At 49.4% G+C, this 27,166-nt stretch overlaps 1 protein-coding gene across 9 annotated transcripts in view; it reads right to left on the bottom strand.

Moving 5' to 3' along the window:
* Positions 1–27,166, bottom strand: part of KIAA0513 (KIAA0513 ortholog) — an 82,946-nt gene that overhangs the window by 24,065 nt on the left and 31,715 nt on the right. For 6 of the 9 annotated variants that reach the window (XM_034788102.1, XM_034788109.1, XM_034788110.1 and 3 more), the window contains one exon: positions 3,601–4,139. In XM_034788102.1, the coding sequence (XP_034643993.1) occupies positions 3,601–3,953 (353 nt within the window). In that variant the 5' untranslated portion in view covers positions 3,954–4,139. Of the gene's footprint in view, positions 1–3,600; positions 4,140–5,428; positions 5,563–10,539; positions 10,564–25,588; positions 25,761–27,166 lie in introns of those variants that run through there. The other 3 variants (XM_034788103.1, XM_034788108.1, XM_034788107.1) reach the window with 3 other exon arrangements.

The following is a 27,166-nucleotide window of genomic DNA, read 5'->3' as shown; positions in this document are numbered from 1 at the left end:
AGAGAGAGAGAGAGAGAGAGAGAGAGAGAGACAGATCTCAGCTTGGATCTGGGATGTCTCTGCAAGGAAGACAAGGACAGTGAGGTCATATCTTTTATTGGACAAACTTCTGTAGGTGAAAGAGACAAGCTTCCGAGCTTACACAGAGCTCTTCTTCAGGTCTGGGAAAGATAGCCCTAGCATCACAGTTAATACAAGGTGGAACAGATCGGTTAGGATAAGTAGTTCACACATTGTCAGAGACCATTCAAAGTGCAGTGGCTCTGCAGTCACGGGACTAAAAAAAAGGGGGAGGGGGGCAGATAAGTGGGTTATAGATTGTTGTCATAAGCCATAAACCCAGTGTCTTTTTAGGACCATGATTTTTAGCGTTGAGCAAAGCAGGTTTTCTTTGAGGACAAGGACTGAGCGGTCAGACATGGAGTGATCGCTTTCTGGAAAGTGCTCACCCACCGGTGATAATGTTTTTGTCTTATCATTTTTTGTTGTTGTGAGAGGTCATTCAAGTGTGTAGTTGATTGTTTGGCTTCACCCACATAAATGTTATTGGGGCATTTAGTCCACTGGATGAGGTCCCCTACATGTGACAGGCATGCGCAGGACCCAGGAATCTCGAAAGGTGTTTTGTGGGCGGGCACGCGCTCCGTGTCTGACCTCACTGTCCTCGTCCCCAAAGGAAACCTGCACATCTTCAAAAGACGAGCCTGGGAGCTTAAGTAACTTTGCTAGGACCTAAAATTGGATAACAGGTAGAAAGTTTTTCCTGTTTGGATAGTTAAGCTCTGGAACAGGCTTATAAGGGAGGCTGCGGAATCCCTGTCATTGGAGGTCTTTAAGAACAGGTTGGACAAACACCTGTCAGCGATGGTTTAGGTCCTGCCTCAGGGCAGGGGGCTGGACTAGCCCTCTCAAAATCCCTTCCAGCCCCACGTTTCTGGATGGCATCTCCTGCACCAGTGGGCCTGAAGAAAGCTCCAATCCGCACTAACTGATCACTCTGGGACATTTGGCTCTTTCAAAAAGAACTCGACAATGTTTCGGCAGTTGAAGTGCTCCAGCCACTGCTTCTAATGCTGACCAGTATTGTCCTCCTGCCATCTTGAATCTGCCTCCAGTCTGTCTGTTGCATCCATCTGCTGTCTCTTGTCTTAAGCTACATCTACACTAACCATTTTGTCAGTACAATGTATGTCGTTCAGGAGTGTGAAAAAACACCCCACGCCGGCGTGGACAGGGGTATGTCGGGGGATGGTTTAATTATGCTGACGGGAGAGCTCTCCCCAGTCGGCAAAGAGCGGCTACACGAGAGACCTTACAGCAGCGCAGGTGAATTGGGACAGCTGTGCCGCTGTAAGGTCTCTAGTGTAGACAGTGCCTTTTTGTCCTGTGTTTGTACAGCACCTAACACAATGGAGCCTGGTCTAGGATTGGGGCTGCTAGACACTACAGTAATGCAAACAAATAAAACTGCTCCCTTCAGCCACTTCATCACCTATCATGTTCTGGCAGAATCAGGTAGAAGGGACAGGAATCTGTGACCCCCTACTATCTGGACCCCCACATGCCCTGTCCCATCTACCTTTCAGGATTTATCTGCACTGAACAGGACCTCCCCAGCCCAGAGGGACTCAGGAAGTGGGCCAGTTTCTCCTGTGCAATTGACACGATGGAGGCGGCTCCATCTGCCACCCCTCTGACTCTTCCCGGCAGCTCCAATCCCCTGTCCAAGGAGTGCTTTGTCCCAGACAACCCCTAGCTGTGCTCTGAATCCTTCCAGCTCTACAGCAACTCCTCGCTCTCCCTTCCAGCCTGCATCCAGCTCCGCGGTTCAGCGAAGCCGCTTTGGCAGTCTCATGTTACCGAACCCCCCTCATCCAGCACAATCCCCAGGTGTGGTAATCTCCCAGTTGGGCTGCTTTATGGCCGTGCTGACAGGTGGCCCTGTTCCCTTTCCCTTCTTCGTGCTGCTCTTTTGCTCTCAGGACGAAGGAAGGAGCCACCGATTTCCAGCGCAGAAATTCCCCAGCAACGACTGAATCACCCCGAGCCAAACTATCAGCTCTGCCTATTGCTTCTCACCAGACAATCTGCTCAATCACACTGGATGCACTGAACCGGGATATTACACAGACCGAAACAAGTAAGCTTCGCTGTCGGGATCCAAGGGCCCGAGGCATCCGTCGCTGACAAACAGCAAACAGACCCCCGTGTGCATTGGATCCCCTGACATTACGATTAGCGAGGAGGTCTGCATCAGAGCCTGGGCAGCGCAGAGATGTGCAGCAGGGCGAGAATGGAGCGGGGGACACGGTCCCTCCGCCTCCAGACACAGCCCCTTTGTGACTAGATGCAGAAAGCTCTCCCTGCTCCTCTCTGCCGACCCCCCTCACTCCCAGATCCTATACCAGGCTAGGCAGAGTGATCGAATCTGGCAGCCGGGCCTGAGTCGGTAAGTCAGCACCGCAGGTAGGCAATCAGAAGGGGACGTGCCGTTCCAGGCATTGCAGTCTGAGGAAGAGCCGCACGCAGGGGACATGCTCGATGCCTCAGCGGCTCCAGCATATGGCAAGACACGATGTCAAAGGCCATTTCCCTGCAGCCACCCAAACCCAGGTACTTAGCACAGCTCCACTGGCCAAGAGCCTTCCTCTGCTAGACAGCTCTGTGCTACAGTGGCAGGTACAGGGACTGCCTAGAGAGCCATTATACCAGACAGGTCAATTCTACCTCTCCTTTCCGGGGTACATGCAACACAGCCACCTGCATGTAGGGCTAGAGCGGGACCACATGCACAGGCAGTGCCCGAATTCGGACATGATCCTAGAGCGGATGCCCCATACCACTCCCCGGCTGTCACCCCCCGACTCGTTCATTATCTCGCTTCATAACCCGATCTCTGCTTTGTACGGGAGGAATGGAGTACTGGGAAGCATGCATGAGAGCATGCACCCCTAGGCTACGGAGCAGAGAAAAAGACCAGCTGCCGAGCCCCTGAGCAGCCCAGCACGTGAGGGCAAGGAGGGGAAACAATAAGTCTGGTTAATTTCAGTCCTGTTGGAAGGAGGAGGGGAACTTGCAGAACCTGATCTCCCTCTGCATGGCTACCACCCTCTCCATCAGAGGATCTCCAAGCCCTTTACAAGCATGAGTGAATTTAGTCTCCACCTCTCATCCCCACTCATGAGAGAAGGAAATATCCCATTTTACAGAATGACAAAACTGAGGTACAGAAAAGGAAAGGGACTTGCCCAAGGTCACAGAGTGAGTCAGTGGCAGAAGCAGAAGTAAGAGTTGATCCTGACCTCTTGAATCCCAGTCTCAAGTTCCTCTAACACTGTGTGGAGGGGAAAATCTACATTTGCCAAATGCAGAAGGGGGGAGAATTTAAGCTTAGAAAAAGGGCCAACAGAGAAAAGTCATGCCAGTGGAAGTTACTCAGCAGCGTGCTCTGGAGGAGGGGGCAGCTTCATTATTCCCCACTCCTACCCAGCATGCACCTCTGCACAGGACAATCCCCACCGGGCCTGGCTCAGTCAACCCCGTCCTATCCCAGCATGCACCTCTGCACAGAGCAACCCCCACTGTGCCTGGCTCACTCACCCCCCACTGAAGATCTTCTCCACGTACTGCCTCATGAACTCCCGGCGCTCCACCATCACCTCGTCCTTGGCTGACTCCGTGCTCTGGTTGGACGAGAAGGACTCATTGGACGAGGAGCGACGGTAGTTGTTCCAGCTGTGATGGCTGGGCGAATCCCCCATGTCATTCTCACTGTCGGCCGACTCCGTGGTGTCGCTCTCCTCTCCTACAGCCACTGGATCCCCCAGGTCCGCCAGTAACTCATTGCCGCTGGAGGGTTGAGGGGGCGAGGGAGGGGACTCAGCGGGGACAGAGGCAGGGGGCTCGGAATCAAAGTCAATGAGGTTCCCCACCGGCACGTCGGTGGCCTCCATGGCTCGTAGAGCGGGCGTGCAGGGGCAGGTACCAGGGCAGGAGGCCGCTTTGGTGTGACTCAATTTCCCTTTCGCCTGTCAGTGAGATTTCAAGGCCATCTGCAGCTCAGTGTGTCAAAGACGCTCCTAGGATAAGCCGGCTAGAGCTGGCACGTCCCCCCGAGGCTCCAGGCTATCAGACGGCATCTGAAAGGTAAGACACAGTCACCAATGAAAGGACAGCCCGGGAACTGGCATCATGGAGCCACTCAGTGGGGTCACGTCAGCCCCAGCCAGAACAGCGGCGGGCCCAGAGCCTTCCATCCCTCATTATCCTCCCAGTGACTGACACTTATTCAGCCAATTCCCACTCCTCCACCACCAAAAGTGGTTGCTAGCAGGAGAGGGAGACAGTGACTAGCCGGTGCTGGCTTTGCAGCATTTAGTAATGCCATCTAAACAAACAAACCAACCCACCCATCAGGCAGTTGCAGCTTTTCCCCTAATTCGCCCATTTCGCTTGTTAATTTAATTAGCTCAGGCTCTGCTGGCTTGTTGCTGTACACGGCGTTGAATCACAGAAGATTAGGACTGGAAGAGACCTCAGGAGGTCATCTAGTCCAATCCCCTGCTCAAAGCAGGACCAACACCAACTAAATCATCCCAGCCAAGGCTTTGTCAAGCCGGGCCTTAAAAACCTCTAAGGATGAAGATTCCACCACCTCCCTAGGGAACCCATTCCAATGCTTCACCACCCTCCTCCTAGTGAAAGTTTTTCCTAATATCCAACCTAAACCTCCCTCGCTGCAACTTGAGACCATTACTCCTTGTTCTGTCATCTGCCACCACTGAGAACAGCCGAGCTCCATCCTCTCCTGAACCCCCCTTCAGGTAGTTCAAGGCTGCTTATCAAATCCCCCCTCACTCTTCTCTTCTGCAGACTAAATAACCCCAGTTCCCTCAGCCTCTCCTCGTAAGTCACGTGCCCCAGCTCCCTAATCATTTTTGTTGCCCTCCGCTGGACTCTCTCCAATTTAACCACCCCCCTTTTGTGGGGGGGGGGGGGAGGGAGGGGGGGGGAGAACTGGCTGCAATCCTCCAGGTGTGGCCTCACCAGGGCCTCCACCCCCAGACTATTTACTGGGTCGCGACAGGCCATAAACATTTACAAAGGGGTCCTGAACATAAAAAGGTTGAGATCCACTGCAATAAAACATATTACCCCTCCCACCTTGTCTCTCTACTAGCCTGGGACCAACAACTACCCAGCATAATAGCAAAGTAGGCAGATTTTACTCTCAATTAGCTGTCTCAGAACTGTATCCCATTGACTCGGCTGAGAGGCAGGAGAGCTCAGCACCATACAAGACCACACCTTCTTTTGAAGAGCCCAGGAAACAAGTCACTAACTTTGATTTGCTAAGGATAACAATGCAGCTGAGCGAAACTGTGCATGGCACAAGTGCCAGAAGGGAGCCAGGGAAGGACACACTGACCTCTGTGGTGGTACACGGGGATCAGGAAGGAATACTGAGTAACTCACGTCCCAGCGGGCAGCACAGATACACAGTGTTGGGAAAAGGAAAACAAGTCCTTGATTGAGACACAGGCTTTTACTGGTGAATTCGGGTCAACAACAGAATCGGTGCCTGTTTCAGATGCACAGGAACAGGGTCTGAATGATCAACCTCACATACAAATTTATCAGCGTAAAGTTAATTTTTAGCACTGACTGATATAAGCCGGGTTGCCTTTGATCTTCATGGTGTTTCACAGACATTTAACCAGTCCTCAGCTCTGCAGGTATTCTAATCCCAGTTTTCCAGCCAGTGAAACCAAGATACAGAGAGGTGGTGTGACACGCCCGAGGCTGGACAGCGAGTCAGTGTCAGAGCTGAATTCAGTAGGTGCTCATTCCCAGTCCTGCGTCTGGCCTGCACACCTGTCCATCTGCCATCGATTTCTGTCACAGGACCCGGGGGGGGGGAAGGGGGGAGAAGGGGGGAGAGACAAGAGGCTTTTAATTACCATCCTGGCTGACTTACTCACCTATCCTCTCTTCTTAATTCTTAGACCCAAGGGATTACAGCTAATTCTGATGGGAAGGGGGCTTTGGGGGAGACAGTTCAGGCAGTTCTACTCTCTACCAGCAGGTGTCACTGCATGGGGGGGGAGGGGGAGAGAAGGGAGAAGAGGAATAATCCTAAACTAAACTACACAAGCTTTCCCAGTGAACCAATCGAGACTGAGGTCTTGTCTACACAGGAATGTGGCACTGGTTCAACTTAAATCAGTTTTTAAACCAATTTAGTTAAACTGATGCAGTCTGGTATGGGCATTCCTGTTTTGGCTTAAGAGTGGCTTATTTCAGTTTAGCTTCACCTGTTCCCAATTGATTTACGCTGAACTGGAAAAAAATCACTTTCAAACCCAAATGAGAGTGCATCTACACAGGGGTTTGAACCGGTTTAACTGAATCAGTGTAAATTCACACCTTAGGTTAAACTGGTGCAACCTTCTTATGTAGACAAGGCCTGAGCCTCCTGGAGTATTTGTTTTGGGATATGGGTGCATGGCACCTCTCTGCATTTCTCCCTGAAACTCCTTGTCAATCCAACTCTTGTGGGTGTCTTTCCACTGACTGCAACAGGCATTGGAGCAGACCCTTAAGAAGCAGTAAGTGACACAGAGGCCTCAGCCCTTCCCTGGAGAGGCGGGGAGAAAGGGCCACGTTATGCTTTCCTAGAGATGGATGAACCACACAGCCAATCTGCCATCACCCCTCGACTGCAGAGGCGCAAGGAATCCTCCATGCAAAATGAGAGAGACGAAGCTTTACTAGGGACTGAGATCTGAAAAGCTCTACACCTCCCCACTTCAACGTGTTGGTCTCAGGCTTTCGCTCCCCTCCTAAACAGGTCATGTGTGCACATACGCTCTCTAAAACCCCATCACAGACAGCGGATGCTGAATGGACTAAGCAGAGCTTGTTCCCAGCAATGCACCAAGTGACGGATTGCCCTGCAGAAAGACCCTCCGCATCAGGAAGCAGCAGCTTAATTCCCAAGGAGCTAGTTTGACCCAAAGGGAACAACAGACAGCAGCGAATGCATTCGGACAAGCAAACCAAGTACGAACAGAAAAGCTGCAGCAGTGAGAGAGACAGGCCCCGCAACCCAGATCAACAGGAGCAAGTACGCACCCACCCAACGGGACATACAGCACGTGCAACACCCCGCGGACCACGGGCAGAGCTAGAAAAGGCAATCACAGAAATCCCTGCATGCCAGCCCTCAGTCCAGACACACACCCACCCAATGCCTGCAAACCCGGAGATAGTAAAAGCATTTATTTTTCAAAGTACTGTTGTTACTAATCCTGTGCATTATGGGTAGCATCTAAGGACCAACCAAGAATGGGTCCCCATTGTGCTAGGTGCTGTACAGACACAAAATACAAAACAATCCCAATCCTTGCCCCGAACATTTTACAATTGAAATAGACAAGACAAGAGCAGCTAGGGGACTGGAGTATAACACAAGCAGAGTGGACGTGATGGCAAATGGCATGTTGGTGTCACAACTGTTCTCCTTGGGGTAGGAACTAGTGAACCCAGGAGCACAACTGGAGCACACATCACGCTCTTTCACCGTTTTAACCCTTGCCTTACCACACTGTGCTTTTCCCCACCTCTGTGTACCAGTATTACTTGCTGCATCAATATCTAATTTAGATTAGTAAATCCAGAGTTGGACTGGGCTGATTGAACGAGCCGGTACTTTCCCCAGGGAGAGGAGTTTTGTATGCCAGAATCTCAGCTTTCATTATATATATATATATATATATATATAATGATGAGAGATTTTTCCAAAGATAACTAGAGGATTTAGCCACACAACCCCTGTTAAAATAAATGGTTGTCTGAAAATCTCAACCTAAGTCTCTAGGTAACACGATGCTCTTGGATGGGCCACTGGCAATGAGGATCAAACCCTGGATCTCAGGATCGAAACACAAGAGCCACTACTGCCAGAGCTAAAGAACCAGGCTCCTCAGTTCAAAGGCTGGAGCAGACCTGAACAGCTGGTCCTGAACTGGCCCAGGTATGTCTGCACAGCAGCTGGGAGCGTGCTGCACAGCCCAGGTAGACAGACATGTGCTAGCACTGCTTGCCCTGAAAATAGTGGTGTGGCCATGGCAGCATGGGCAGCAATCCCACCCAACCCTCTGGGTATGTCCTCGGGAGTCCCAGGTTCAATTCCATGCTCTGCCACAGACTCCCTGCATGACCTTGAGCAAGTCACTTAGTGGGCTTGCTTGAGCAGAGCTAGCGTGTCTGTCTTCCCGTGCTGTGAAGCACCTTCTCGAGTGAAGTGTATAGGAATCCTAAGGGAGCATGCTGCACTACGTTAGCGTGGGTTACACGTGGCTGGCAAGAAACATGCAAGAATCAATCGATACACCGATGTCTGCCGGAGCCTGCAGCAAGCCTGAAACGAGGGAGGTATCAGCTCAGAAACCTGATTTCAAATCATCAAACACGCACAGTCTCCTAAGGACCATTGCTCCAGCCAGCGGGACCACACGGATGGTGTCTCGCCAGGCATCGTATACTGAAGGTCCCAGATCTAGCTCAAACCCGTGAGAAACCGAATAGTCGCCATTTAAATGTCAACATGTAACTACGGGAGAGACAAGGTGGGTGAGTAACTGGACCAACATCTGCTGCTGAAAGAGCCCAGACCTGAAGAAGAGCTCTGTGGAGCTCGAAAGCTTTCATGGAACCGACTATCCCAGATCCTGGGACCAACACAACTACAACAACACTGCAAACAACATGTAACTATTTCACTGCTAAACAAAGCACGGAAGAAAAGAAAAGGAGGATCATAATATGGAGACATGTGATGTCTACTGCAAGCAGCATCTCATGAATGGGTGGAGCTTGGGAGAGTACATCTGCACCGTTCCTCCCCACATCGGGCCCCATGGGCAGGGATCTACCTTTTTAACTCTCTAAAGTTGGGTCTAGCACATATAAATAAAACAGATTACAATAAGCAGTGTTAGCATCTGCGATTAGTTTGCAGCCATTGCACCGGGCCAGGTCTGCCCACCTAGTCACCCGGAGTTACACAGGAAAAACAGTACCATTAAATGTTGTTGCCTCCCGACCGGCAGAGCAATTTTTCACCGAACTGATGTGATTTGTTTTAGCTGATTGCTGGTAAGAGCGTGGAGTGCAGACTCCTGCCTATTGGGTGGGCTTGGGTCCTTCTCTGATCTGCCTTCTGCTGCAGAGGAAAGGGAAAACGGTTTGCTGGCATCCCATCCCAGGGTGTCACATCTCCAGGTGCGGGGAGAGATTGCCTTTAACTGAATCCCTTTTGCTGCTGATCAGCCCCTGACCCATCCCATTCCTTCGCTGGGAAGAACAGGGACTTGGTCTTTTAAAGCTCTGAGGGGTGGGGGAAAGATTCTCCCACCTCTTTGCCAGTCAGTAACGTCAATCTGATCATCGTGATCAATTCCTGGCTCAAAGATGGCTGCCTCCCCCTTTCCGTCATTCACCCAATGCAGCAGGCCACCGCCTCGGCCACTCGTCTCATCCCGTCGGCCGTGGAGAAAGCTTCCAGGAGTTCGGTTCTCTTGTGGCATGCAGGACGTCGCCATCAGCGAGAGCAGTATCAAGGGCAGATGGCGCCGTCTCCTGCCCTCCATTCTTAATGGGCTCTCGTCAGCGAAGCCCCCAACTAACGCCAATCACCTCCAGCGCGGACAGACACTCCCGTCCACATTGGTTAGGTTCCTCCAAAAGGCTCCCCACACAGAAAGGGATTCCTCTCTGCCCCCCGCCTCCATGTCGCATTCCCTCCTCCTGCCTGCCCCATTCCACACACCCAAACACTTCCCTGATCCAATCCCCAGCCCGGCCCTCGACACACATGGCACGTCTACACTGCAAGACGGGGGCGTTCTTAACTCGGGTTAACACAGCAGTGCAGACATGGCAGGTTAGCAGCTCGAGCTCAAGCCGATAGACTAGTCTGGGGTTGAATTGGAGTTGCTAACCTGAGTTAAAAGCCAAGTTGCCACGTCTTCACTGTTATTTTAATCCATGCTAGCTAACCCTAGTGAAGAAATGCACCTTTTTTGCAGTGTGGACATAAACCAAAAGGGATGGAGGACTCCAGGGGTAAGTTTTCAATTTGACACCCCGCCCCCGTAGGGAACCATCTGCGTACTCACTGCTGCTATTAAATCAGGAGCAACGAAAAGCCACTGGGGAGGACAGAATTTCTGTTTCTTGGGAGCACAGACCCATCCAAGAAGCCCCAGCTGACAGCACAAGGGACAAGCTATGGGGGAAGAGACTGGCTACCTGCCCATTCTGTACACAGAGAGTCTTTAGGCCCACCCACTCAGCTACGCCACCTGCTCAGCAGCGACACCCAGTAATCTGCTAATTGTATGGCCAGCCGCAATCACCAATAATAAGCGCCTTCAGAGTGCTGATGTTTCAGGAGGCATCAGACAGCAGCTGCGGGAGCCCCCACCCCATCCCTGTGCTTTAACAGCCTACCCCAAACCCAGAACAGCTCCCCACCTGCTTCGCTGAAGGCGGCTACAGCAGGCTCTCCTCTGAGCGAGGACAGCGCTGCTCCAACAGGCGGATTACCGTCCAACATACACAGGGTCTCGCCACCAGCCTCAGAGAGTGAGCCGCGACCTGGCCTTTCTGCAGAGCAGTGCAGAGCCCGAGTTCTAGTCGCGCCACTGAGCACTTTGTTTACCGTAGGCTATTCCACACAATCCCACACTGTATTTTAACAGCCTCGGAGCATGTCACACATTAACTAGAGACAGGCCAGGATACGAACTCTAACCAGCCCCAAGCTCCGCACCTGAGTTCTGTGACTTATGCCCGTCTCTCCCCACAGAGATGTGCCATATTTTTACATGCTCAGGTCACATTATCAAAACTGGCTGTTTTTCATTGCCCCCCCCCTTCCTCGAGTCACACACAAACATTCCCACCAAAAAGGACACAGGAGGAAGCCCAGCGTAACACACAGGACAATCTAAAGGCTGCGATTTGCTTTGCTTTATTGGATTTCTATTCCCCAGAATGGCACGCTAGGAATTAAACTGACACGGCAACCCTGCCACGAATAAAGCCAGGCTTCTTTCCCTCCGACATGCCCAGCATCTCATACCACAAGCAAGGGCAGCGTTCGGTTGAGACACATCCCCCCCACTCCACAAAAGGTTGTTTTACTTTGGAGAACCACCTTCCTGTACTGGGAGAAGCAAATATACCCTATTCACAGGTTAACTCCGCTCGCCCGTCACATATTCCACAGGTTTTCCAGACCTCGTCTGCCAATTTCCAAAGACACTGGGCCAAGAGTTTCAGAAGCAATACTGATTTTGGATTCCCAGCTTGAGACCCCTGAAAGGGGCCTGACGTTCACTGAGCAGGAACGCAGCCAAAATTGCTAGATACCCACCGAAAGCAGAGTTCAAGGGTCAGTTCCTCCCCGCTTCAAGAGCTAATGACTGAAAAAACCTACAATCAAGCGCGGAATCCAGGTAGAAGTTCTGCAGTAGGGTGTTCGCAGCGTCAACTGCTCTGGGGAAAGACTGAATTCTGAAAACAAGGCTTGGAAACAGATTTGCACGTGTGTGTGTCCAGAGTAACCATATTCAGCCACCGGGCTAGGATATTATGCTCTTTTTTAAAAAATGCTTTTTATTTCAATCTTTAAGGAAATAAACGTTCTTGGAGAGCAACAGCATCTCTCCCCCAGTAAAAACAGATGTGCATTTGGCCACTCAATGAAAGCCAATAACTCACTAATTCAATTTAATATGTAGGAAACCTCCATGCAAAGGATCCACAAAAATGCGCGGCAGAACGCAGAGCCAAAGATGGAACCAAGTTTTATTCAGTATACCTGCAAGACTGAGAGATGGCCTCTTAGAAGGGCAGCTGCTTAATAAGGATGAGGTTAGAAAAGGAAGATCACGGGTATTTATTTAGGTTTTTAAAACACATCCATCCCACTCTGTTTTGCTCCCATTTAGCTGCACTTCCTGGAACATGACAGTTACACATTAAGAGCACTTTTCAATCTCAGCACAATTATTCTCAGACAGACTGATCAATAGGGTCCTCTGCACCAGCCTGCACTCGGAGTCCCATCAATCCTGTACCAGGCAGATCAGAAAGGCATGCGAAGATTCCTAGCATCGAGCAAGTACAGCTTAGGGACAACAGATATTCAAGGTTTGGGAAGCTGAGCATTAAGAAAAAAAAGAGCCAAGATCCCTCATTTTGACACTGTTCTGCTTTAAACCACTGAAAAGGTTCATACCACATGGCTGGAAATGCACAGGCAACAGCCTAACACCGTCCATGTGCCATTCATCTCTCCCTTACACACACACAATAGCAGGATTCTCCCCTCAAACATCTCCCTGTAACAAACAACTACGTAGAACACTTTCCTCAGAACTGACTACTACAAATCTCACCACATTAGACACCATTATCTGCTTCTCAGCAGGATAAAAGTCCTATGACAGTACCCAGGGCAGTGCCAGGCTTCTGCCTGGGAGAAGTCAGGCCTATAAAGAACCTAATGGGTAATTCAGTGCAACACACTACATCTAATTCAAGTTTTCCTGCAAAGCACTGTAACAGGATAGCAAATGTTTGTCTAGAACAGGGGTGGGCAAAATGCGGCCCGCAAGCCAGATCCGGCCCTTCTAACGTTACTGACCGGCCCGCCAGGCTCTTTGGCTGCCCCCTCAGGATCTCCAGGCCACTAAAAGTCCCGTGGCGCACTGGGACACTCAGGCAGGCTGCCTGCCTGCCGTGGCCTCACGCCACTCCCGGAAGCGGCCGGCTGCTGCTGGCATGTCTCGGCGCGCACCTGGAGGGAGGGGGGCGGGAGGCAGCTCCGAGCACTGCCACCGCCCACCCCCATCCTCACAGCTGTGGGGGCGGTGCCTGCAGGCACCGGCAGTGCACAGAGACACACTGCCCCTCTCCCCCCAAGGGGCACGCAGAGATGTGCAGCGGCAGCCAGCCGCAGCCACTTCTAGTAGCAACATGGGGCCACAGCATGCAGGCATGCCTGAGCCCTGCTGCGCCGCCGGCTGGGAGCCGCCTGTGGTAAGCGCCTCTCGGCCAGAGCCTGCACCTCACACCCCCTCCCGTACCCCAACCCCCTGCCCCAGGTCAGAACCCCCTCCTGCACCCAGACCCCGCACCCCCTCCTGCACCCCAATTCCCTGCCCCAGCCTGGAGCCCCCTCCTGCACCAAACTCCCTCCCAGCGCCCGCAGTCCCTCCATTAATATAGTAGAAATGTGCAGCCCGTGATGACTTACCAAAATTCTTGGAGTGGCCCCCCTGCAAAAATTATTGCCCACCCCGGTCTAGAACGTACTTCCACACACCTACTGTCAGATGACGTTGACGCGATCTCCAATGAATGGGCTAGAGTCAGAATCTGCTGATTCACTGAGGCAGGTGGCTTGTTCCCCTGCCTGGACATAGAAGTGTGCGGGCCGAGCAGTCCTAAGGGAGGATCTATCGGAGCAATCAAGCCGGGAAAGAAGGTTTGAGCTGAACACTGTTAAAACTGGGCATTAAGAAAAACCAACTTTTGGAGGAGGGGGTGAATTTCTATTCTAGAAGGCTTGCCGTCTCTGTGAGCAGACTCAGAAAGGCACCTCCGCCAGAAAGCAAATGAAGATTTGTAATCGCTCGCTGGGTACCTAACTATACTGTTCTTTAATAAAACGTCATTAAGCAACAAAAAGAAGTTTTTCTATATTTCTAGCTGCTCTGAGTTTGAACCTAGATCATGTTTTGAAAAAACAGACCAGCCCAAACACTTGGGAAAGGTCCCTTCCTCGCACTGCTCAGCACTTTCATTATAGGCTCTTGAAGGACTTTGCAAACATGAATTAAACCTTAGCACCCGCATAAAGCAGGAAATCACACCAGCTCCACAGATGAAAACAGAGGCAAAGAAAAGTGAAGGAATTTGCTTCTCTGAAGCACAGAAAGTCAGTCGCAGAGCCAGGAACTGAAGTCAAGAGTCTTGTCTTCCATTTCCCTACTCCTAACTTTAGGGTATATTTCCCTCCCTCCCTCCCTCCATCATCAATAATTACATGGGCAAATTTAAATCAAATCAGACATGTTCCACAACTTCCAAAATACAGCTAGGAACAGCAAAGCCTGTGGATTCAGAGGCACATGGCTCTTTTCAACTGGATTATGATTCCCATTCTGAGTTCAGTAGTGAACTGAAATGGAAAGGGACTTCCCCAATTGATTCATTTACAGGATTATGAAATAGGTACTGCAATTTCAGGGCCGCTTTCTAAACAAAAAATTACACCGTTCAACTAGCCGAACAAGGTCAGCGGTACAGATAGCTGGCTGCAAACCTGCTTGGGTAGCAAGTGAAGACCCAGGAGTACATCTGCCTCCTCAGAGGGGGAGAAAAGTTGGAATACATACGCTAATCAGCTTCTTCCCATTGAAAACCCAAGAGTGAAATATCAGCAGCAGAGAAAGAGTTGGCTGGAGCCGACTGTAAATTCAGCTGCCTTGGGCCTGTGGGTTTCACCACATAAGAGGGTTTTGTAATCCCAGCTGACATTCTAAAACAGTCTGCTTTATTATTAGAGTACCCTGAAGGGGAAAGGAAATGGGAATCTTTTCCAAGTGCTTTCAGATTCAGGTTGATGACTTTGCAATGCAGCAGTGCATGGTGGGCCTGACCTAACCGCTGTTCTGAGTGGGCTAATGGAAGTTACATCTTTAACCCTTTACTATATAAACGAAAGTTAACAGTAAAGATGCAGTGTTGACATTCACCCGTTTCTAGTTTAAAAAGGGACCCTCACTGTCTTAATCACATTTAAAAAAAAAAAAAAAGCTTTTGCTACGTTAAATATCACCCCAATTATCAAAACAGTAAAAGAAAGGGAAGCGGAATGACTTTTTATTGTTGGCGCTGTTTATCTTTTTGCCCCTCTCAGCTTGGACAATGGAAAGAGACTGGTTGTGTTCATTTGCTAGACAACTGCACTCCCTGGTACTCCTCCTTGGCATAATGCTCCAAGGGAATGCCAGACTGCTTAAAAACATTCCAAGGGGAACAATGTATTTTTAAACATACTGATGCCAGCCTTAAGGTTTGGGAATGGCCTATTTGCATCAATCAGGCTCAGTCTGACCAGCTGGTGGCCTTTTAAACCAAGCGGGATAAGTTAGCTCGACCTGTATGTGCCCAGCTAACCGCAGATGTAGCCTGCCCGTCTTTAAGGGTCATCTCAGACACCACCACATCCAGGATGCCAGTGAAAAGCAAGCCACTGGAGCTATCCAGTGTGCTGTTTCTCCACTCCCTCCCCCAATGAGCCCCAGTTCAGGTTCCAGTCCACATGTGAATCAGTGACTAGCAACCAGGCCCTCGTGTTCTCTAGGGCTAAAACACACCTGGGGAGCAAGATCACACCTGGCTCCTGCAACAGGGCCAACGGAGCACACTAGCTGCTAGGCCAGTGTAAGGGAGAGGAGAAGGTGCAGGGCCGCCTTCTGTGGATTCTACTTTTCCCATCATAGCTACTGGGCAGGCAGATGCAGTGCCATCTTCCCCACAGGATAGCGGGCCTCCCCCATCCCCTGGAAGGACCATCGCTAAGGTAAGCGGGTAGTTCAATCTCCACCACCAGTGACCCCTCTGCCAAGATTGCAACAGCGGTGCTAATTCCAGTGTACTATACAATTCCCCCCCACACCCATTTTAAAGACAAAAACAGCTGGGACAAAGAACAGCACATGAACCCTGGGATGTGAACCAAATTTCATCCCAACATCTGATACCAAGGATCCTTCTCCATTTAAAAGGGCATCAAGCTGTTTAATTCAGGTAGTACCATTCCCCTCCCTAACGGGAACTAACATTAAAACCTCTACTGCTCTGAGCCACCACGCATTTAAAACTTCTAGCTGCCTCCCATCTGCAGGCAGAAAACAAAATGGCCAGAGGAGAATCTGCTCCCTTGAGAAACTAGTAAAATCTAGAGAGGGGATATTGCAATAAAACCATCGGAGAAGAACAGTTTTGAGTTACGCTGAAAGGCAGGCTTTGGGAGCAGAGACCGCTTGAAAAGAATCCAAGTGAAGACAGACCAGGAAGGAGACTCCGATTTCATAGATTCGTAGAGTTTAAAACCAGAAAGAACCATTAAATCATCTAGTCTGACCTCCTCTATATCACAGGCCATAGAATTTCACCCCATGCCCCTGTAAAACTTGTTTTATTCAAACATATCATCCAGAATTGGATACAGGTGGGAGCTTTCATATCCGTTCTAACAAGGCCCACGCTACTAATCAATTGCTTTGCCAGCATAAGAACGTTAAGATCAGAGTTTACCGAATAAACATTGGTCGCTGAGAGCACAGAAAGCTAGAAGAACACCTGACAGCTCTTTAGCGATGATGAAATTTCCGAAAGCCCAATGCTAGATCTGACTGCATCCATTTATCTGCTGATACACTGCTGGAGAGGAAATTGCATCTAAGAATGAAGAAAAGCTGCCGCCATCTGTGGATTTCCTAATCAAGCATGAGATGAAATATACCCCAGCGCTCTCAGCAGCAACTCGTAATAAGACTTTTGCTGATCCAACACCGCAGCTCAGGGGTGTGCAGTACAGTGTAATGCGTGGCAGTGATGGCATAAATATAGGTGTTGCAATAACCCTGTAAATTTCCTGAGATTAAAGTGTCGCCAGCTCTCAAATGCACAATGTTTGCCAAGTGCCTGATGCTGGAGTTGGTACCAAGAGATACAAACAAAGATAGGTTTCTTTGTACAGCGCCTAACACAATGGGGTCTTGCTCCACAACTGGGGGTCCAGCTATACAAACAGCAACAGGCTTTGCCCCCGGTGATGTAGAGTCTAACAGACATGGAGAAGGTCGGATGCACTGGGTGACCCAGAAGAAGGGGTTACGATAGAACATTACATTTGACTGACGAAAGGTTAGGGCAGCGTGGGCCACATTAGAGAGGAGAGTCGGTCTAGGAGGATTTGACAGAGGACAGGGTGGAGGCAGGCACGCTGGAGTTGGAATGACTTCCTGTGGCTAGTGGTTCAATGCATGGATGCACAGAGGAGAGAGCGGGGAAGGAAACAAAGACAGCCTTGAGGCTGGTATCATTGCTGGGGCGGGAGGGGGATGCGATGAGAAAGCAGATCTGAGATGCAACCCAGGCAGAGCTGTGCAGATCCTTGAAGGCAATAAGTCAGCACTACGGAGTGGCAGGCAAAGGGAGTGAGCCAGTGGATGGAATCAAAGAGCATAGCGCTTAAATCAGAGCAACAGACCAGGAGGTAATTTTGTAGGTTTCATTTTGGATGGGCTGGGGGATGACGGTGACTTGGGATTTCCAGGCTCAGCACACATTTTTCCGATGTAGACATGGCCTTTTCTGACACGGCCTTTGCAGTCAGGCACTTCCACTCCCACAGCTAACCCAGAAGGAATTACCCACCCCGAAACCTTACGGATTGTAACTGAGCAAGAGGAGAATTCTGGGCCCGGACATGCAAATGAGCAGGGCACAGCCCAGTACCCCAAATGAAGACTGAGTCATTCAGGAAGTACAGAACCAACTTTAATGTTATAACTAAAGAGAAAAGGGAACTGAACAATGACAAGCTTATTCACTAGCCCAGCAGGAAAACAAAGAAACCAAGATTTAAAACCACTGGCTGCAAAACCATCAGAGGAGCAGGATTAGAGAGGAAAGTGATGCAGATGCCAAGGTAATGCTAGCAATCAGATGATTAAGTTGCTTTTAATTATCCTTTTCCCCCCAATGGAAGACAGTGCAGCTTAGAAACTCATCTACAAAAACAGCACAATCCATTTTTAAAAAGTGAAAGGACAAGGCCAATAAATCAGTCTCCGTACATCAAAAAAAGGAGTTTAACAAGGGGGTCTTCAACATAGTTACAGCTCGATTGGGTTACAGCAGCTTGGTCTGATCCGCGTAGGACAGGACACACAACCTTAAAAAAGGATGTGCTTTAGCCCAACTAGAGACAACTGGATTTAGCATCTATGGCTGAACTGTTTCGACTGCACAGAGAGGAAACCGAGTCACCCTGCCAAGGTCACACAGATCACAGACATCAGGTAACACATGAGAAAGCCAAAGGAAATCCTGCATAACAAATGTCGGCAGCAGAGAAGTGGGTCTCTTGGGAAGACTAACACCCGTTGCAAGGTTCTGAGAGTAAGGAAATAAAACAATTACCGACATGACCTTCACCCTCAACAAGAGCCTTCATACTTGGCTTGCGCACAGTGAGCACCAGGCCAACGCACCACTTATCATTGACAGCCACAGTCTTAAATGGTGAACAGGCCTCACGCTGGCCCTTTGCTTAAGGCCGATTTAAGAACGAATGAAATTGAGGAGGTTTTTTCCCTGCAGGTAAATGGATTAAGCCTCTCTTGAACGGGGTCAGAGGGTTTAGGCCTAGCAGCACACACAGCCAACCCAGGCATCCGAAAGCAGAAGATAACATCGGGTGTGAGACCCTCCTCGCAGCCAGTGGGGCCACAGAGAGCAGTCTGCACCTCTCAGCAACTTGCAGGTGGTGCTTTCTTAGCAATTCATCTCTGGACGTTTCTCCCCACTCTGAATTGCTTCAGGTCCCTGTTGGATACGGAGGCAAAGCAAACAGCAGATCCTTGTTAATATGCACCAGTGACAGCGGAAATCCCTTTGTGAAGCCCTGAATTTTGTAAAGCCCACTAATGTATGCGATGCTAAGGTGGAGAGAGTCAGGACTCCTGGGTTCCGTTCCCAGCTCTGCCAACAACTCGTTCTGCAACTTTGGGACAAATCCCTTAATCTCTGTGCTGCATTTTAGCTGTCTGTAAAATGGGGATAAAGCCCCAAATATTCAAGAGAAATTATGGACCGTGCACAGCCTTGACCCTTGTGCCCAAGTCAAGGCTGGTGTGCACTAACCCTAACTCTCTCTGCTTCACGGATTGCTTTTGAAGATGCAAGACAACACCTATGTACCTCGCAGGAGAGTCAGTATAGCTTAGCACAGCATTTTGCGATCCTCACATAAAGACGCTGCAGGAGCTCGGAGTATATTATTCTGTAGAGCTCTAGCACTACAATGGAAATACAAAGAGCAGAGCAGGGCACTGGCTGCTTCATTGCCCTGGAACATGAAACACACACTGCGCTACAGGTAGGTGCGACACAGGGAGCCTGCGAAAGATTAGCGGGCAGATTAACGTGGCCCAGCTGCAGAATTGTCAAGCCCCACTACAGCAAGGCCTCAGCATCCGACCAGAGAGAAAACAGCTCCCGTCTCATCACAATTAGCATCTGCGATTTCCACAGCTGCTTTTGCTCCCCATCTGCGTTTGTTTAAAAGGCCACTCGACCCCGCCCACCAGTGTCACTTATTATCACTGGAATTATAAACTTGAGTCATCCCTTCTGTGCTGGTGCAATTTGCATAATTATGACATTGGAACCCACACTCACATCTGCGAGCTCCATGGAGACCAAGTTCCAGCCCTGAAGTCAGAGGCTATTAAAAGCTGTAATTAAAATGAAACAACCTTTTCGCTGCTTTCTTTGCACGTACAAAACAGACACAATAGCAGCTTGCACCCATGTTCTCCCCAACCCCAGCTGGCAATCTCCTGGCGAGCAAATATTCCTTCCGGGATCTGCAGCGCCCCTCTCTTTGCGTCTACGAGAAGAGAAACGTTAGCTTCTCCAGTTCACAGTGGATAGCAAGCCGATGCTCAATATGCAGGGAGACCAATATTTTCAGCATCGGGCGCATGCAAAAACGCGTATGCCCTCACGACGGCAATTCCTGCAACTGTGCAAGCAATTGTGATAGACGTGCAAACAAAGAAACCAGCGCATCATCGGGCCGAGCCTGTTCAGCCCCGGGCAGACTTTTGAATCATTCTGTTGCCAGAGTTTTAAGCACTGACTGGAGTGATGTGTCTAAGCACAGGCAGGGGCAGCGTGGGCTAGTGCAGTATTTCTCAACGCCCTGGCGCCGGTCCCTGAGATCTCCCTGACACAGATTAGGAAGGCAGTGAGCCGGTCCCCGGTATTAAAAAACATGGTCTAAGTAGACTAAAATCATGGGACTAGCAGCCAGGACCTGCTGGGTTCTAACACCAGCTCTGCCACTGATGCGTCACCTCCCCGTGCCTCAGTTTCCAAATTGCAAAATGGTGACATTTACTTGCTTCATGGGAGGGCGGGGATGAGAATGCAATATACTTATTAAATATTATCCTACAACCCAGGCACTGTGGCAAGTAGAGAGATCACCACAGAAGGGACAGAAAAACCCACCCAGTTGAACAAAATCCCCTCTATGCTGTGCCACTGATTTTCCGTACTCTTGTTGCCGGTTACAATGATCAGCCAGCTTTCTCCCTTGCAACATACCTTCCCCTCCTACTGGACCCGGTAGCCATGTCCGAATGCTAGAATCAGAGCAAGTCCCTCTGGAAGGGATCACGATGTGACAGGACGCGCTGCCGGATCAGGCGGAGAGAACATGAACAGTTTAAGACCTGATTCTGTACCTAAAATGTAGGTCGATCTAGCTAAGTCGCTCAGGGGTGTGAAAAATTTCACACTCTGAGCACCACAGTTAGATCGACCTAAGCCCTGGCATAGAAATGACTGGGTCAATGGACTCCTTCTGTCGACCTAGTTACTGCTTCTTGGAAAACCGATTACCTACGACGACGGAAAAATCCTTCCTGTCATTGTAGGAAGTGTCCGCCCTGCAGCGGCGCAGCTGCAGCATGGACGTACCCATAGAATAAAGGGCTGAACAAATGGAGGGCTTACGCCTGGCGGCATTTCTCTGCCTGTAACGTGACAACTTTTGAACAGAGCTCTGCACCCGATCCATTCCAAAATTCCAGGGAACGTTCTAGGTGTCCACGGGGAAAAACTGGCATCCGGTTAGCAGGCTCAGTAATTTCAACCAAGTCCGTAACCGTCTACAGATCAAAGAACCGATTGATGGCGCCATTCCAGCCTGGCACACCTCCCATCTCCGCTCTGCCCAGGACACAGTTTAACACGTTGACACCCGGAATGACTTACCTGCCAGACAGAGAAAAGAAAGAAGAATGGTGGGGGAAGGGAGACAGAGCCCTGATGCAGTGGGGAAAATGGGGGACAAAGGTATGGGGGAGGGGGACGCAGAACCTTTGCCATGGTAGGGAAGAAGGAAACAGGAGGCCCGAGGGGTGAGAAGGCAGAATAAGGGGACACACAGAGCTCTTGGCATGGAGCTTCAGTGGGAGACAATGGTATTGGGGGGGAAGGACATGGGGAACACAGAGCTTGCTCCATGGTGGGAAAGAGCAGGATGGGGTACCCAGAGATCCTGCTATACAGGGGAGGAGGCGCACTGAGCCCCTCGCAAGAGGAAGAAGGTAGGGGGTTGCTGGGAGTCCCTGACAGAGGAGGATGGGAGGGTGGTGCCCAGGGAGCTTCAGGGGAGGGTGAGGAAGAGAGGGATGCAAGGAGCCCCAGGTGTGTGCAATGGACCCAGCCAATGGAAGCAACAAAGCGTGCGACCCTCTAGTAACAATATCATCTAACTCTGTGAGGAAAAGCCTGTCTTTATGCGTGATGCTGACATGCAGGCAAGGCCAGGAGAGAGGGACATCAAAGCTTCACAATCCATTTAAACCTTGGTCTACATTTAAAAACCAGATTAGACCTAGCTACCTCTCTCCCCGAGCACCGTAGTTAGGTCAATTAACCCCATGGTTTAGATACGGCTAGGTCAACGGAAGCACCATTCTGTTAATCTAGCTACTGCCTCTCGGCGAGACGGATTAAAACTACATTAACGGAAAAAAACCCTTCCATCGACATAGCAGCATCCATGCTGTGACAGCCAGAAATGTGCCGCTGTAGTGTAGACATGGCCTAAAAGATCCCCTGTGCAACTTCCCCAAATGGGTAGATCATCTCCAGGAGACCCAACCTTTCCTGTCACTGTTGCTCTCATTAGCACCATCTGTGAATAAATCTGAGAGACAAACTGAATTCCTTTCTCCACATGCACTCCCCCCGCCCCCACATAATTGAATCTTCATTCCAAATCTACCAAACACACATTTTAATCGTTTGAGAAACAGTTCTGCTCATACCGAAGATTCCTGTAGCCTCCTGTTTGACTCACAGTGTCCCCAAGTCCAACCATTCACCTCCCAGCAAAACCCAATGACAGCAGGAAGAGGGACCCTGTCAGAAGCTACGGCCTGGTCTACACGGAAGAGTTCGGTCAACAAAGCTACGTTGGTCAGGGATGTGAAAACGCCACACCCCTGACTGGCATAGTTATGCCAACCTAACCCCCAGTGCAGACGCAGCTGTGTCAATGGAAAAATGCTTCCAGGGATGTAGCCACAGTCGTCTGGGGAGGTGGTGTTCCTACAGAGATAGGAAAGCCCCTTCCTCCATTGTAGACCATCTCCTCTATGGGCTTATGCCAGCATAGCTAGGCCAATATAGTCTCCGCAGACCAGAGACAGCCTAAATAGTTGCTGCAAAGTGAGTTTAACATCTCCCCAGCGGCGACAGAACGACCCTGCCTCATTCCTCCTGCATCCCATCAACCCCCTCTTCCTTTCCTGCAGCACACCCTCATTGCAAGGGAGGTAAAGGGAGGAACAAACAAACAGAGCCTGAGACACTGAGAGACAAGAGCCAATTATGTCAATGACCTGCCATCATTTACTTCTGACAAGTAACACTCTGAATTGGAAAGGAAATCAACCATCAGTCAGTCAGTCGCAGGCCCTGGTATCCATTAAAAAGACACATATTTAGTCTTTCTGCAGTGATGAGCTGTATCCCCATCGAAGCTAGAAAGGGAAATGTTTAAGGGATGTGGTCAGGCTAAACACTGGGGACCAAATTCTGCTTGTACACCAGTGCAAATCTGGAATAACTCCATTGGCTCCTGCAGGTTTATACTGGTGTGAGCACACAGAATTTGGCCCAACACACCAATAACCTTGTGTATGTCACCAACAGCCTCTAAATCATTAAAACTGGAAGGCTTCATACACTAATTTACTTGACACTATTAATGCTGTTTGCTGACGCTTGCTCTCTCTTGGACAATAAAATAGAAATTCAATCAATTCCGGTTTGTTTTTTGGTCTATTTCCCACTACCAACATATGGCTGCAATGCTTGGGTTGCAGACACCACAGAGATCATTTACTGACTTAAAAAAAAAAATTGCTTCCTTTGGAGTTTAAAAAAATAAATAAATTATGAAGGTTTTATAAAAACACTTCCCCCAAAACTTTGGGGCTGAACTGAACCTGAAAGCAACTGTTTAAATAAATGACAGGTTTCAGAGTATCAGCTGTGTTAGTCTGTATTCGCAAAAAATGTACCTACATAATATAATATACATACAAAACACACAATTTTTCAAAACAACATTTAAAAATTACAGAACCTGTCACTATTTCATAACTGTGCTAGTATGTCTGCAGGAAGATGCTATTTTGATATTTCACAGGCCTGGGAAGTACAGGAATGTGAGAGGGAAAGTGGCAATAGCCGTAAGAATTCTTAGCTCTTCTCTAGCACTTTCCATGAGTAGATCTCAAAGCACTTTACAAAGAAGGTCAGTATCATGACCCCCATTTCACAGATGGGGAAACTGAGGCACGGGTAGACCAATTACTGTTCACGGTCAACTAAGTTCAACTCATTTTCTTTTTAAGGGTGACCCAGTCCACTTCTTTTCTTTTAAAGAGATGGATAATTCAACCTTGAATATTAAAGCTGATTTTATTTTTTAAAGAAGAGAGCTATCTTGCAATTCTGGAAGTCTCTTGCTTTTCTTGTGCATCCCAACTGCATCATTTCCATTATATCAGATGCCAGCTTCTTATTTTATTATATTTAAAAAATAAAAAACAAATTAAACATCTCTTAAAGGGACGGGCTCTTCAAGAGCACCATTTAGACCACCTTTTCCACTGCACTGAAAGTTTTCCCTTTAATTCCATCCAGCAGGACATATTTTTCAGCATCCAGAGGAGATATTAGACTAAGCCAGATATCTGAGAGTTCCCTTTTTTCTTTTCTTTTCATTTTTTTTGGGGGGGGGAGGAGAGGAGAAGACAGACAGGAGCCCAGATTGACCTTGCTAAGCCATTTGATGACCCAGCTACTTTCATAGCTGCAACCCCTTTAATGAAAATATTTTTAACAAGCTTTTCACGCACTAGAGCTCTCAGAAATAAGCTCAGGCATTGACTAATTTGAACTGCTGCCTCCAGCCTTTTATTGAGTTACTGGGATATTACTCCAAGAAGCTGATCAGCAAAGCTGGAAGCCTGTCACTGAAGCACAATACTGCCAACGCCTCGGGATAAGATTTCAGATCATGAGTTTCCCACGCCAGCGGGCGGCCTGTCCGTGCACAAAAGGTACCTCTCAGCCAGGGAGAGAAGCTATAAAACGGATTGCTCCACACTGCACCAACGGGCTCTGAAGCGAATGCAATCCAGCCATCTGCAACCCACTGCATTAGTGCAATGAGAAGATTTTAAAGGGACAAGGATGTTTTGCAAGGGGGATCCCCAGTGGAAAGAGAACAGAGAAAAATCTCACACGCACACCCTGACCCAAATAATTCAGACCGCTCTGCAAAAGCTTCTCAGGCAAAAACCGAGATCTCTCCAGTTCCAGGCTGTCCCCCACAGGCCAGGCTCCCTGCTTTGGCACTCAGTCATTTCCCTTCCTTTTCACCTCACCTAGATTTTACCTGTCAAAGCGCCTTTGTTCCCTGTGCTGTTCTGCTTGTTCAGTGGCAGGTTATCAGAGGGTCTTATCTGACTTCACAGGAGCAAGGGGAATGGGGAACAAGCAAGATTATCCATGGTGTTCCACTGAAGAAGCTGCAATTCCTCTCTCAGGAGCTCATATGCACCTAATCCCCCCCCCCCCCCCCCCCACCAAACGTACACCCCTCTCATCTCCTCTCCCCATGCCGCCCAGCACTCATTGCATGTCAGCTCAAAGAGGAAGGAAGGTGTGTGTGTGGGGGGGGGGGAGCAGAAACGTTGTGTAATTTTGACAGGGTTCACATCAGTGGGTTTCTGTTCCCAAGCACAGGACACTCCAGACAACATTGCAACTAAACTCCCCAACAGCAAACCTCAAAGAGAACAAAACACAAAGCAAGGGCATTGCCTCTCTGCAAAACTAACCAAGCTACACTGGTCAGAATCGGCAGCGGTTTACCTCTTCCACTCAGGGGTCTGAGAACCGAAGCAATATACTTATAGGGCATCATCTCGCATGCTGGGCTTACATGCTGTACTGATGGACAGCATGCCAACCCCTAAACCAGACAGATAGTTCCACTATGAATAAAGAATTTCATGCATCTTTAAGTTTAGCAAAGTTAAAATAAATATCTCCGGCTCTCTGGTGATCTCGTTCGAAAGCAGTGCAATTACTGTAACTACCGCGGGTCATAAATTACCTGCTTTGCCACTTGCCTGGTGATCTGTGCCAGGAAAATGAAGAAGAGGAGAGAGGGAGAAATGTCCAACTCTAGGCAGCTGTTGAGAGCGGAGGAGAGAACAATCCAACAGCAAGGGGTAGATGCTCAGCGCAGTGCGCAAAGCAATTCAGCAGGCAACATCCAGCAGCCACCAGAGCTGCGTGTGTGTATGTGTGAATCCTCGTGCATCCGTCTCCAAATCAGCCACACGCGTGCACACCCACACGCACCCTGTTGATCACAATAGGCTCTTGTCAGTTTCCCCACCTCCAGTTCCAAATAACAATTCGCACACAACATAGTCACTGACTCAGCTAATCATTTCTCTCTTTCACTTAAAGGTCAAACGCCGAGGGACTTTTATTTATAATGCCATTTTCGGAGCAGACAGCGAGGAGCACGTCCCAGAGCTACCAAAAGGCTTTGACATTTTAATTCCACAGAGCATCAGAGCAGTAAATGGTGGGACATCAATAGGGTGACCAGATGTCCCGATTTTATAGGAACAGTCCTGAATTTTGGGTCTTTTTCTTACATAGACTCCTATTACCCCCCACCCCGTCCCGATTTTTCACACTTGCTGTCTGGTCACCCTAGACGTCAAGGGGTCTGAAAGCATTCTCCTCCCCGACCCAGCAAGGGGCTATGTGAATTGTGCATCACGAACAAGCCGGGAACCCACCTCACCATCCTCCGCAAAGCACTCAAGTGAGATGTTAGCGGATGGAGCGTTTGGCACTTGCACCTCCCTGTGGGGGGTGGAGGTGGAAATGTGGATTCAAAAGAGCAAGTGAGAGGGTGGGAGCCTTGAAACAGGCAGAAAAGGTTCATCCAAAGTTGGGAAGGTTGATCGTTTTTTCTTTGAAAAATCACCGCTCTTCCCAGCCCGCTCTAGAAACAACCGGTGCAGATAAGCTCCACAACAGGGGTATGCGACCACTCTGCCCTTCCTACCCCACTCAGTGGGAAAAGGGTTCTAGAAAGGAGAAGGCTGAGATCTCTGCAACGGTGCAAACCCTGCATCTGACAGCAGCGACACTGCAGCATCTAGGAGCCTGCTGTATTGTATTGATAAAGGAGCAGGATATCAGGGAGGCTTTATTGATGAAGCACCAGTTTGCTCCAATACAATAGCTAGCCCCTTTCACTTCCATTTTTTATTCTAGCATCTTCCGTCTCTTTCTATTGGTATTCTTTGCTCTCTATTCCCACAGAACAGTACAGCAGCTACTAAGAGTTTTGTGGTCACTAGCAAGCAATAAACATGGCTACTGAACTGACTTCACAGATCTCAGCAAAAGACCCACTCTACCACCTGCTCCTGTTACAAGGCAGAACCTCTTTTCTCGCCACAGGATTAGGACCCTTGTACTAATTAGAGCTGCAGCCACTAGAGGGCGACACAAACACTGTCCAATCAAGGGCAGCGAATCATGTAGCACTAACGAGTTCCGCCCTTGCACTTCGAGAGCCATCTCGAGCCCTGTCCTCATTGGGAGTAAAATCAGACTAGCTGTGACTGTGTGTAAAGTGGTACCATTCTTCTCCCAGAGCAGA

This window comes from Trachemys scripta, chromosome 13, assembly GCF_013100865.1.
Source record: "Trachemys scripta elegans isolate TJP31775 chromosome 13, CAS_Tse_1.0, whole genome shotgun sequence".
NCBI classification, from domain to species: Eukaryota; Metazoa; Chordata; order Testudines; family Emydidae; genus Trachemys; species Trachemys scripta.
Note: the sequence above shows the minus strand (reverse complement) of the source record. Positions and strands in the feature narration are given on the sequence as shown.